This window comes from Sturnus vulgaris, chromosome 1 (assembly GCF_052056855.1).
Source record: "Sturnus vulgaris isolate bStuVul1 chromosome 1, bStuVul1.hap1, whole genome shotgun sequence".
NCBI lineage: Eukaryota > Metazoa > Chordata > Aves > Passeriformes > Sturnidae > Sturnus > Sturnus vulgaris.
In genome coordinates, this window is record NC_142243.1 from 136661924 (window position 1) to 136676099 (window position 14176).

The 14176-nt window shown below is 39.4% G+C and overlaps 1 protein-coding gene across 3 annotated transcripts in view; it reads left to right on the top strand.

Annotated features, from left to right (window-relative positions):
* The window catches only part of FZD6 (frizzled class receptor 6), a 28708-nt gene extending 23439 nt beyond the window's left edge, over positions 1–5269 (top strand). For all 3 annotated transcript variants that reach the window (XM_088155248.1, XM_088155253.1, XM_014879339.2), the window contains 3 exons: positions 1005–1153; positions 2354–2782; positions 3272–5269. In XM_088155248.1, the coding sequence (XP_088011374.1) occupies positions 1005–1153; positions 2354–2782; positions 3272–3428 (735 nt within the window). In that variant the 3' untranslated portion in view covers positions 3429–5269. The remainder of the gene's footprint in view (positions 1–1004; positions 1154–2353; positions 2783–3271) is intronic.
* Positions 5270–14176: the final 8907 nt, after the last annotated feature.

Consider the following 14176-nt stretch of genomic DNA (forward strand, 5'->3'; position numbering starts at 1 on the left):
TTGGCCTTGGCTTACCTGATCTGGCTTGTAGACTTTTGTTATATTTGCCAGATGAAAACCAAATAAAAACAAACTGAAGTAGCTAATGTTACCTGGCTAGCAAAAATAATGACTTTCATAGATGGGTCTGGCAGATAAGACAAGTGGCATAAATTAAATTTGCAGCATGAGAGCAGAAGATAATGATCTCTCACTGAGTTAAATGTCTCAGCTCCTATGATAAAGCTCTGCAAATAGGTGGATTAATTTTGCAATAAACAGAAAGCTACTGTGTAGTTCCCTGCGGCTCCTTGAAGATGCTGTCTAATTAGATTAAGTCCCAACTAATCCTTCCAGTACCTGAAGGGAGCCTAGAAGAAAGAGGAAGAGAGACTTTTTACAAGGGCATGTAGTGACAGGACAAGGGGGAATAGCTTTGAACTGAAAAGAGAGTAAGTTTAGATTAGATATTAGGAAGAAATCCTTTACTTTAAAGGCGGAGAGGCACTGAAACAGGTTTGCCAGAGAAGTTATGGATGCCTCATCTCTGGAAGTGTTCAAGGCTAAGCTGGATGGGGCTTTGATCAACGTAGTGTAGTGGGAGGTGTCCCTGCCTGTGGCAGCTGGGGTGGAAGGTGATGATCTTTAAGGTCCCTTCCAACCCAAACCATTCTGTGATTCCGTGATCCATTTGCTGTTTCTTTTATGTTGAAGGGATAAATCTTTTACACTTACCTCTGGAGAACATTTTTACTAACACAATTACTCCCAAAATTACCTTTCCTTTCAATTTAAAAGAAAAACAATTCCTTCTGGCAGATCTCTTCTGTGTGTATATTCAGCTGAACCACATCTGACTTGACTGTACATGTCTGATGTTTGTCTGCAGTACAAGCCTCAACAAAGAGCAACAGTCATAAGGAGAAAGTCTCTCATTTAAGAAATTTATTTGTTTTCTTCATTTAAAAAATAAATCAATGGGTATATTTTCTTCTTTGCATTTATTAAATTTTTTTATCTTCTAGGCAAAGGCACTAGCAAGACCAGAAATATTTTTGTTTCTGATGAAGTATTTGCTAACATTAATTGTTGGCATATCTCCAGTATTCTGGGTGGGAAGTAAAAAGACCTGCTCCGAATGGGCCAATTTCTTCAACAGAAACCGCAAAAGAGAGTAAGAATTTTTTTTCTTCTATTTTTTAAAGTGTATACTTAAATTTGGCTTTCAGACATGTTTCTTTATATATAGCTCAGGTAATCAAAATGTTGTCCTCAGACTATATATGCTGCTTTGGGCATCTGCAGAATTCCATTGGACTCTGGGGAAGTTTTCAATATGCAGTGACTTTTTATCAACAGTCTCAAGAAGACAGGAAATATTTTCCTCTACTGATTTCTCTTTTGTAGAGCAGAAGGTGTGCTGCTGTTTAACATTGGTTAATACATCTCTGGTTCACAGTCAAAAGAGGAAAGATAATTTCAGCCATCCGTTCTTTTCATGTGTTGTGACCACGTCATTTGACACAGTACTTAGTACTGTGTTTACTGTCATGCAATAATAATATCCTCTTTTCTCCTCTGCTAGGCTTGTCTTATTTTAAAATTAATATTCATTGAACCCTCTTTACTATCAGTTTTATTGCATTAATCTAGTGTTCCTTTTTTCATTAAACAGAAGAACTTGGTTTTATTACCTAATTTAAGCAAATTTATATCTGTGGATTTAAACAGCTTATAAATTTTGTCTCCATTTCTTGTAGTTGTCTTTTTTCAATTCTGTTTTATGGCTTGATTATTTCTTTTCAGATTATATGTTACTTATAGATGATATTGTGGTTTTAGATAATTTTGTTTCTTTGGCTTTCCCAAGGCAGTAGTCTCTAAGCTTTTTTTATTTTATATCTACATTCCTCAATGGTGAATTTATAGCTTCCTTTCCCTCTCCCCTCTTTTTCCATTTCCTGTATAATTTTTTCTTGTGTTTCAGACGTTAATTGTTTTTAACTGCCAATATTTAAAAATAATGAAGTCATTTTTACAATGCTTACCTTTTTTCATTTGAAGAAGGTTGACTTTATGTAAAGTTGGTAATGCAGCTGCTTAGGAGCTAATCATTCTTTTCTCTCTGGTAGATCATTAATTCACTGTAGTCATTGGACCTATTTGCAGAAGTAATAAATATAGAAATCTGCTTTATTTGTTCTACAGACAATTACTTGGGAGCTGTTATGATTTTTTTCTCTTCTTTCAGAGACAATTTTTAACCTGTGTTCATTAACATCCAGGTCAGATTGCATCACTGGCTACTGTACTACTCTTCATTACAGCTAAGGTTATCCTCTTTGTTCATTTATGTGCTTGTACTCTCTTTCAGTCCAATCAGTGAGAGTCGAAGAGTGCTGCAAGAATCATGTGAATTTTTCTTGAGGCACAATTCCAAGGTTAAACATAAAAAGAAGCACTACAAGTCAACTTCACACAGACTGAAAGTCATTTCAAAGTCAATGGGGACCAGTACAGGTGGCACCACAAATCATGGAACTTCTGCAGTAGCAATCACTAATCATGATTACTTAAGCCAAGAAACTATGGCAGAAATTAAAACCTCTCCAGAGACATCTGAGAAAGAGATCGAGGCAGAGGGAGCATCAGCCCGAAGAGCAGAGGAAGGTGAAAACAGCGGAGATCAAATGTTACCCAGTGCTAAACTGACCGTGGATCAGGTGGAAAGGAGGAACAAAGCAGATAGCACATGTCATATGAGTACTTTGGCTGAGAGTATCAAGAGAGTAGGTGAAGGAAGGTAAGGCTCCTGAACTCAGTATTTTCTTTGTTTATACATATTACCATTATTTTTATTAGTTTTCTGTTTCTTTTCTCCGAAGAATGAGGGTATTCTCAGGATGCAACTGACGTTCAGCAGCTGTCAAGAGAACTTGCAGACAGTGACCATGTATGTTTATCATGTGGGCTGTTTTGTATTTTTGTAGGATTCATCTTTTCCTTTTAAGCATTTTGTGTTGGAGCTTCATGCTTGTAGGATGTTCTTGCCTTGTAGAAGAGTGACCCTCTAGAAACCTGTGACTGCATTGCAATCACTTTGAGAGGTGATGGGTCTGAAAAAGAGCAATGGTGACTGTAGGCTTGGAAAAGTGTACAGAACTGTACTGCATTCTTTTGAAAAGAATACAGCTGAAGACATATTATGATTTCCTTATTCTTTTTGTTTCCGGTGTAATGTAAATTAAACTGTGCTTAAAATTTACTCTGTTTTATTTTTCATTACTTACAGAATAACTCCCAGAAATGATTTTAGTGAATCCCCTTCACTACAAAGGAGCTGTTCCCAAATACCTGATGTCTCACAGTCACCTTCTGTATCACTACTTGTCTACTCAGCTTCAGACACCAGAAGAGAGTTGGATTCAGGAAACAGTTCTAATCCTTGAAAGACTGAAAATTTGTATGAACATTTGCCTTGTATAGAACTGACATGAGTTCTTTGTTACACTGGAAATAATGGATATTCTGTGCCTTATTAAAAAAACACACATATCCTGCTTTGCACTTACATATGTTTGTTTTGTTGTGGGGACAGCTAGCAATAATGTACTGTATTTAATCCTGTCCAGGACTAATGGAAATTGAAGTTCTGTAGGATATGGCAATAATGTAAGAAAAATATGAAAGACAAATATTATTCCTTATATAAAGAATACTTAGTAATGAATTGCATTAAAATAATGCTTAGAAAGCACTGCTACTTCTCAAGGTATAAAAATCTGTCTGCCTCTTTGGTATTTTTCAAAACCTGTTAATTTTTTCTCTTTTTTACTGTCTCTTAAACAACAGTATCACTTAAATAAGTGATGCACTAATTTCTAAATACTCTCTAAATTATGCATCATGCTGTATCAATTATAGCACTGGTTTATGGTAGCTTGTACACTGAATATGAAAAGGAATCTGAAATTATAGCAGTTTGTTTTGTACATAAAAACGAATTTTGTAAATAAGTGACTGCATAAGGTCAATCTTTAGAACTACTGTTTTGTATGTATTGTACAAACTTGGGAAAGTTCCTGTGCTTCCCTTAGGATGTTGCTGAAGCCAACAGTCCCCTGGTGATCAGCCAGCGTGACCCAGTTCTGAGGAAAGCAGGTTGGACCTCTATCCATAACATGCACTGGTATTTGGGGTGAGACGAGTCTGCTGCAGGGATGGTGCAGAGGGTGCAGCACTGTCTCAGAACAATTCTGTTTGGAGCCTCTCCTGGCGTGGTGTTCCAGGGCATGGTGCCAAAAGGGAACACCTCGGACTCCTGGGCTCAGTGGGCACTGTCTGACGTGCAGGCTTTGGGCTTTTGTCCTGAGCTGCAGTGACAGCTCATCTCATGCTGTTTCTATGTGAGTAACTTCATTTTTTTAAAAATGCTATAAAGAAATATCTTGTAGATAACTGCTGCAAATAACTGTTGAGTTATTAATATGCAGGCTTCTTTAACAATCTATTTACTGAGAAGACAGCCTTAATACTTCTCTGCCAAAGCCGAATTTTCTACAAAGCCTAATTTTCTATTATGCTACAGCAATATATTTTCTCTAACTCAAAAAGGCCTTAATACATATAGCCTTACTTAGGCTAGGTGATTCTCAAGAGCAAGTACTGCTGATGTGGATAAAAATTTCATTGTCTAACGTGGGATAAGTTTTTTTTAAGGGCTGATAGGATTTATTACTTGAGATAATTTGGAGACAGATTTTGTTATTTTCTAAACTTCAATGTCAGTGCATTTTGTAAAATTGTCCAGCATCTTGCATTTGACCACTAATAAGAATGTTTCTCAATATTATGGCATTATGCAGAGAATTTACCATGAGGTGGGATAGCATTCATGGTGATGCATTGAACAATGAAAATTGTGTGGTATAAAGGGCTTGTAAATGCTGGGACAGCAAGAACTACAGTTCTGGTAAACCAAAGGTATTTGTTTATTGATCATGCATTAAAAATTAAATTTCTTTTTATTACAGTATCTGCTTTTTAGCATTTGTAATTTATTGCCTTGAATGGGATATGCTCTTTCTTTTAGAATTTTCCCATTAAAAGTACACAGAATTCTTGCTACTGAGTGGACAGTAAGAAAGATATGAAAAACCTCCTGTGAAAAGGTGCACTAAATACCCTTCATTTTTCTAGTTCTGTTTGTAACCAGGTAACTTGATACACATGCTCAGTAGTTTTGTTATTACTGTATTTGTTAGTAATAAAATATGCTATTGTATAGTAAGAGCTTCTGAGTGGATATTTCTTAGTAACTTGATATGACATGTTTGTTGCTCTACCTACTACTGTAGTATTTTTGCACCTAAAACACAAGTATTTTTAGTGGGGCTGTGTGAGTTAATAAGCATTGCAATGTTTTTATTCCTCCTGTGTGAGAAACTGAGACACAACAATGCTGGGAATTATTCACATGAGCACAGACTTATGAAGGAGTGAGGAACTTGGATTAGTTCTTTCATCCTAATGTTTACAGCATTTTTTCTTTCATGACTTGTAAAGACCTTCTTTAGATTACATAGAATGTGATTTCCAGACTGGTCATGCTGCCACCTTCTTAAAATACTGATTTTTAATTTTTTAATGTTATTCCTTCTCTTTAGGAAGTTCTGAAAAAAAATTGCTTTTGTGGTAACTGCTTTACAAAAGATAAATACAAAGTAATTTTGAGGTTATAGCAATACTACGGGCTTAAAAATAGATGAATTATTAAAGAAGTGTGTAATACAAAGCAATAATCACAACATTTACTGGCAGTGAAATGCATCAGTGGTAGATTGAGACTGTAGCACTTTGTGTGTTCCAGGGCAGCTGTACCAGAAAAAACAGACTGAATTCCCAGGGTGATCCTTACAGCCAAAGAGGCTGTGACCTCTCTGGGTGCTTTAACAGCCAAGTACCCGAGCAGTGAATGGAAAGTTAAAGTGCTGTTTGAGTGCTCACATCAGTGATGAGGGGAAAGAAACCGAAAGAAAAGGGGCACAGAGATGAGTCAGGGCCTGGAAGAATGACTGCCTTACACTGAAGGGCAGTGCAGAATCTCCTAAACAGCTTCTCTAACAAAAGGTGTTTATTTGCTTTCCTCTTGTTATCTGAATGACGTTAAACCGGTCATGTTAAAAGGGCTTTTCTAAACCTGTGAGAATAACTTCTCCCTGGGACATCTCCATCAGCTGAAGTTGTTTAATGGTGGTTGGCAATCTTATGGAAGATGTGCTGTAAATCCATCTATTTACATTGGTACAACTATTTTAGTCTTGTTTGGTGCCACTGTTTGCAAGAAACTAGAGTATAGGATACTGAAAGCTTCTCCAAACCTGGAATTACATGTGCCAAATAGTCTTTCTCTGAACGAAGGTGTCATAAATCACCTCAAGTTATGCATTGCACTGAGTTTTCAGGCTGTATAGAAAATCTTTTAAAGGACAAGATAAATTTAGCATATCAAATAACATTTGATTTGTGAAATAAACAGCACCTGAAATTACCAATATAGTACTTTTATGGTACATGTTATTTATACTGTATCTTACTGTTCTGTTTTGCTAAATGTGTTTAGTGAAAACCAGGGTAGACTTTACCTAGAGGGTAAACCTATGCACATGCTTAAAAAAAATTAAGTCTAAGTTTGAAAATATAAACAAAATCTTGTTTGTAACATTTACAAAGTGTTATTACCAGAGAAGGAAAAAAAATACCTACAGTATTTAATGCCTGTTTAAATCCTTCTTTTTTTTTAAGTAAAATCCCAACAATTCAGCAATGGAGCACTAACCAGCTGAAGTATCACACTGTTTTCTTTGACAACTGTTCAGCTGATTTACAGAGAACTGTAGCTCCTTTTTCCTTACAGGATACAGAATATATTTGGTTTAAACAGTCAAATACAGTTGAAATTCAGAAGCAAAATAGAAAAAAAATTAATATGAAAAGCTGAACTTCTTTAATAAAAAGTTTAGCATTCTGCCTAACACTGAAAAATGCAGTTGCTGAAGAAGATGAGGAATCTTATTTTGATGTGAAGTTTGACCACCCAGTTTCAATGTGCTGTTTCAGAAGGCTGCACATCAAAGGAGAGATTCTGCATCCTTGCCTTCACACTGGCCACTTGTTGGATCAGTCTTTGAAGGCATCTGGCTGCTCTCTGCCTGCATTCACTGGTAAAGCTCACTGACAGTACTAACCGGTGGTATTTGCAGATACTGACATGGCTGGCACCAAAGGTATTTCTGAGTCTCGTGAGTATAAATGTTATTTCCTGCACATTACCTTTTTTTTGCACTTATTCTTTCACTCCCTTACACTTGTCATACTTGTATTTTTTAATGGACTAGAGTTTAATTAAAGCAACTTATACCATGCATTCATGTGCTTTCTGCTTTGCATACCTAGACGTGGAGCTCAGAAGGTATTTCTGATGTATGTCTTTGAAATCCATTTCTATTTATTAACTGGATTTTACTTCCTATTTTTTTTAAAAGCATTTGAGATTAAAAGTATAATTAAAGGATTAAAAACATGCCAGGACATTTATATCCAAGCTCTTTGTTAATGTTTATTCCCCACGTTTCAACTTTGATCACTGAAACAAAATGTGATATAAAAGTTTGCTTTCTTTTAGATTTTACTAGTCAAAATAATGGCCAATGAGATCTTTAAATAAATAATTATCTACCTTCATTAAATGGGTCTTTCTTTGCACAAACAGGAGCTGGAGAGGGGAGTAGTTCCTGCTGTTTGGAAGAAAGCACTTTTTGTGGAAGGGCAGTCCTAAACAGGCCCTTGGTACTGGGCAGAGGTGATGTGGAGGGACACTGACCTCCCTCCCAGAGAGCACACTCAGGTACAGCAGCATAGTCATGAGAGAACATCAGCTGTTTTAAGGGCAAAGGTATGTTAGGGCTCATTTTTGCCATACAAGGTGAAGAGAAACAGCAAGAAGACATTTTATTGCTATTGAGTAGATTGGTCAGAGGGGTGGGGAAGATGATTAGACATGGCCACTAAAGGGGTCTTAACAGTTAAAAGGATGTTCCATGTTGGTTGTGTATGAAGAACTAAGAAAAGAATGTGTGACTCAGTTTATCTTCCTGATGTTCTACCTTACCACATGAAACTGGATAAATTAATAGTAAATTAGTTATTAGTTGAAGGCTTAAGCTATCTGGGAAGTTTTCCCTCCAGCCCCAATTCTAGTAGTATTGTACCTACTATCCAAGAGTGCAGGGAAGTCTTGAATGACTGAAGATGGAGGCTTTGAGGAAGCTGAAGCTGTTGAACACTGAGTTTAAGTCACTGATTTGCCCACTGGGCACAGTCCTATCTGGGACTAGCTCTCCACCTTCCAGATTCCTACAGGCATAGATGTGATCTGGACTTGCAAGTAAAGAACAATGAATAATCTAGACATGTGAATCTGTGAAATGTGGAGACGTGGCACTGATGTGTCAGTGGGTGGATAAGATGCAAATATATTTGGCTAGCTGAAGTCAGGGCTCACCATTGAAATTAATTTATTTTTCTTTAAATTTTTCTTAAAATTTTAGTAGGCAAGATTATCTTGAGAAAGACACCTGAAGATGTTAATAGTTGTGATGAGGTTCTCTATGGAGAGAAATGGACAGTCACCAAATCAGGAGGAAAACCCAAGAAAGTGTGCATGCACACATACACACACACAAAAAAAAGGGAGGATTTTGCCTTTAAAATCTTTTAGATTAATATTAGTTCAACAGCATTTTTAGGGCACACATTCTGAAAGTTCCTCTACTTGACAGTGGGAATGTAATTACAGCAAAGTTACAAGGATAGAAGCAAGGAAACCGCTAAGTTAAGCCTCACAAAAGCATAGTTAGATAAGCACCTACTGTAAAAATATAACTTAAAGAAGGGCTCAAAATCACATTTTTCAGCACAGGAACCTGGTGGGTCTTTTGCTGTTCTGGCCAAACACAATTTCATCTCCACGTGAGCCCGGGATTCAAGTGCTTGATCCTTTCCAGTGCCACTGAGCAAGTCAATTGTTGATGCAAGTCAAGTAAGATTCCTATATTAGCACATTAAACAACTTTAATGCAAGAGCTTATCTGTTTCAGTATCCTCAGAGCTAAAGGACGAGCCCACTGAACCACCTGTGGTGAACCTCACTGTGCCTGACCCAGCAGCCCCTGTCCATGCATTGCCCTTTCAGTGACAGTGGGTCATCTGTGAGCAGATGCTGGGAGTGCTGCCCAGAAGCTCCACAGCCCTGCTTGCCTCAAGCAATGGCACTTTTTCACTGAGGTCAGTGTGGGCATGAGAAGCCAGGTCACAGGAACGCCACAGGCTTCAGGCTCCACTGCTACATCCACGAAGCAGAGCTGCAGTGACCATGTGTGTTATCATCTGTCATTGTTGTTTAGCTCTGCTTGTCTCTCTTCTGAGTTTTGTGCAACTGGGCCAAATAGTTTGTTCCTTTGACCAAATCTTGCATCCATAGGCTTCTGTGAATTTTGTATGTGCCTGTTATAGTGGCTATAGACCTCTGGTTTCTCTAAGACACCTTGAAGGGCTACAGAGCCCTGCCTCAGCCCTGCTCATAGCTTGCTTATCCTGAGGAACCCCTTTCAAAGGGTTTACTGGGCACAAATAAAATAAAACATTTCAAAGTTCAAGCCTATTCCCTTAATTTCAGTATTATCACTAATTTGAGCTACTACCTTCCAAAACTGGAGGGACAAACTTCTGGCAGTGTATTTGATGAATCGTGTAGAAAAATGCAGATTGTGCCCTTCATTTGAAGAAGCTTTCCTGTCTGAATGGAGCACTGTATTTCACATCCTAATAACCATTTATTAGCACAGGATTTGAGGAAAGTTAGTCTTTCAGTTCTGTATAAGCCTTTCTATTCACTGAGGTTTCATGAGGTAGCCAAGTGATTTTTCTACCACTGACTAATTCCCAGCCACTCTAATGAGCAGATGTTCCTCCTGAGACTCAGCTCTCCCCCTTGCACGTGATGATTCACTGGACACTCAGTGAATTTAATTTTAAATTGGACTGAAATAATTTTACCATTCTGAAGTCCCTGAACAACCCAATCTAAGTGGACCTGTCTCAACCAGATGTGCTCCAGATGCCCCTGCAGACCCAAACGTTTCCATGACTGCAGCTGGGATTGTGGTGGCTGCTCCTGGGGACAGACTTGCAGAGGTACAGACCAGACCCCTTCCAGGTCTGAAATTTGCAACCAGCTGTCAATGGAAACAGTATGGGCTTTTCATCATATAGTTTGCACTATGGAAACATATGGCTGTCCTGAGTTATCCTTTATCAGTGAAGCAGACAGCTGTCCCAAATAGTTTTGTTAGAGTTTATCTCTCTCTGCTTGTGAATAATGTTTAGTTTAAAATACTCAGTGCTTCAATTATTATTGTAGAAACACAGCTATAAGCAAATGCAACAATAAATCAACTGATGGCTTAGACAGAAAAAAAGCAGATCTGCCTGGAGCCCCAGCAGGCAATGGAAGGAGCTGTTTCCATGAGTTTTCACTGGTATCTGACCTATGTCCTGGTCTTGACTCGTCAGAGACAATGTTAAAGATTTATCTCCATAGAAAAAATAATTAATATGAGTAATTAAAGTTGTCGATTCTCTCATGTTTTCTACTGTGTAAAAATACATTTCATGTATTAAGAACTGACACGTGCTTATTCAGAAATAAAGAATTAACACTTATCTTCAAGAATTTTTTTCTCACACTCACGAAATGTTGTCCTCATGTATGTGAACACAGGAATTCTCTTATGCTGACAAGCCTCTGAAGGGTGAGCACATGCCCCAAAGATTCAAATGTTAATATGTGTACCTGCAAAGCACTGCTGTGGCTATAATGCTTTTATCATTTTATGTAGAAGCTACTGGAAGATTTTTTTAAATAAGTGTATCTGTGCTAGTAAAGCAGTAAAGTAGAGGGACAGATGTTTTGGATTTTTTTTTAATATTTCTCATGCTATATGAATAATATATTTATATTAAGAGGTGTTAGATGGGACTAAGGCCACAATCCCATTGATTTTTATGCAGTTCCAAAGGCTTTTTTTGTGGAAGAAGTTGGAATCAATTTCTTAAATCTGTAATAAATTACTTGAGAGCTCTTACTTTGCTTTTTTCCTACAGCAGAACAGACAGCTCTTTGTCTCCTTGATCAGAGAGGCAGCCTGCAAAGAGCCATTTGAAAAATTCAACGGTTTTCCCTGATGTCAGCCTTTTACACCAACTTACAACTCACCCTAAAATGTCAGTAATAAAGTGAACAGGATCTAAATGATGAACTCCACAGTTAAAAGCACCGAGGACAGATTGGCAAGGATGCTGAGTGTTGTGATGCTGAGCACGACAGTGCTAACCTCGAGTGCTCTGCTGTTACCTGGGGCTATAATAACATGGTCCCCAGAGTGATGCAGAGATCAGGCTGCCAACCAAAGTCATAACCTCAGACATCCCCAGAATAGGAAAATGTATTAAGCAATAAGAGTTAAAGGCAAATGAAAAGTCCAGGTCTTGGCACTTACCTTACTGCGCCTCTTTTGTCTCAGGATCCTCAGCCTCGAACTTTCTGTAATATTTAGACACCTAAAGCTGGTGTTTCTGGTTCCCTGTAGTTATTTTACACCATAAAGACTAAAGACTGAATAACAATTGAATTGAATGACAAATATTTACTGGTTGAATTCAAACCAGTGTGTTAACAAACAGTATTCATAAACTGGAATAGTTTGGACAGGAAAGGCAGAGAGACCCAGTGACCCCATGGGCAGTGCCTTGAATTTAAATATGTTTCAGCTGAGAAGAATGGAAACACATGTGCATATGGGAACATCCTCTTCTCCAGACCTGTGTGTCTGGATTTTTGGGATGCTGAGAGGCTATGTGAGGGGGAAAGCAACTCAAGCTGCAGCAAAGAGACTCCTGCACTCCTGGCATCAGCCTCACCTGTGAGCATCTGCAGTGCAAGATGCATTGACTGTGCCACAGTGACCTTGTGTGAGCCTGCCCAGGCTGTGCAGGAGCAGACTGGACACCTGGGAGGTTTTAGTGACATTAAGTCATGGATGTAAGTGCTCGTAATATTTGCTGATACGTTTGTGAGGCCACATATAAATGATAAAGCCTATATCATATGGCAGGATGGATAAAATGAACTAATCACTAGTAAATGTAATATGGATCATGGTCAAAGGATGCTCACTCCTTTTAGCTGCAAAATAGCTAAGGCAAAGTAGATCAGTAGTTCTGATTCAATTTGAATGTTTCACCAGCATTTGGCAGTGGTTGGTGCCCTCAGAAGCATTTAAATATATCAGAAGCCCACAGATCATGAGCGCAACAGATGGCAAGGCTTGCTTGGGCTGACGAAGGCTAAGGAGGATGTTGACATTTCTGTTTTCCAGATGGAAATGCATACTGCAAGTCAAATGAGTTCTAGGAGCTGCACAATGCACTCACCAGAGCTCAAAGCAGATGTCCCACTGCTGTTTGCTAAGACCTTGTCTTACAGTACTCCTCAGTTTTCTTCCTCTGGCAAAGCCATTTGGAATTTCAAAGCTTCTTAATCACACTCAAATATATGGTGAACAAACCCAGGTGGGGAAATAATTGTGAATGTCCATGCAAATTTTGTTCTCTAAAATCCTGAGTGATTGCCTTAGGAAGGTGTGCAGTGCAACTGCACTGTGTACTTCAGCTGCTGCACCTTGCCTGGGGAAATTAATTCTGTAATGCAGAAGTTTGGCACCCTGTGAAGGGACACACCTTAGCGACAGCCTGTGTTGATGCTGAGGATCCCCATCCCTTGGTAAGGATGCTTGTGTGAACACGCAGGTGACACAGAAATCAAACATTGCTGCCTTCACAGGACTGCCACCAGCCCAGGCCAGAGGCAGCAGCGTTTGCTGACAGCGCCACACAATTGCTCAATGAAGCCTTGCCTGTGTGTGTTTGTGGATGCTGACTGAGGCTGTCACCAAAGCAATTGTTACAATTGAGGATTTACATAATTCCATAAATTTTCCCAGCTGGTTTAGGGAACCATTATTATTTACCAGCTGTTTTTTTTAAGTTGGCAGGGTGTAACGCTGCCCTTCTTCACAAGGCAGGAGCCCTCACCCCAGCAATGTGGCTGACATCAGTCCCAGTTCTCAGGACAGCATATGACAGCAGTGCCACCGACCTGTGGTGTAGATCTCACTTCACTGCTATTGTTCCACCAGAGCAACATGGAGGGGTTCAGTCTACACAAAAATATGGTTCCATGCAGCCTATTTGAATGACTCAACTTCTTGTAGCATTCTTTCCTGCAGGAGAAATGTGTGGTTTTGTTAAATACTTCAGAAAAAAAATTGTGTTGAAGTTTATCTCCCTCTTCTGGAAACTCTACCTCTTACAAATTCCACGAAGTCTGCAGTATGCACAAGCTACCTCTCAAACATTTGTTATTTCTATTTTGAATTCTTGAGGACATATCACATCCTTTATTTTACAGTGCTTTCATTTCTAGAATGATGAAAAGCAAGTAATGATTTTTAATGAAAGCAATATGAGATGGTTTACACTGAGTAGCCAAGAACTTTCCTTCTGGTACTAAATTGAGAATGTTCAGTCTGGCAACACCAGGTTTTTCGAAAAAGTCACAAGTCCCCTACTGTTCAGAAAGATTTTGTGTCCTTACCTTGACTGCTGTTAAAATGAAATTTGATGATGCCCAGCTGATACTTTATCGCAGTTTCTCCTCACGGTGCATCAGGACCCCGCTGTGGCACAGGCGGCTTCTTGCAGAGACAGCTCCTCCATCGGAAAGGAGTCACCGACTGCCGAGCAAACACCTGAAGAAGTGGAAGAGAACTGCCTGGGGCTCCGGGAGAGCCGGGACGGGCTCCGGGAGAGCCGGGAACGGCCCAGGAGCGCTGGTGCCGACGGGCTCGGCGGGGCCGGGGGATCCAGGAGAGCCGGGGAAAGCTCGGAGGGACCAGGGGATCCGGCATCGCCCGAGGAAAGCTCGGCGGGACTGGGGGATCCGGCAGAGCCGGGAAAAGCTCGGCGGGGCCGGCCCGAGGGGGCGGGAGCCCCCGGCCCGTGCCAATGGCTGCGGGGG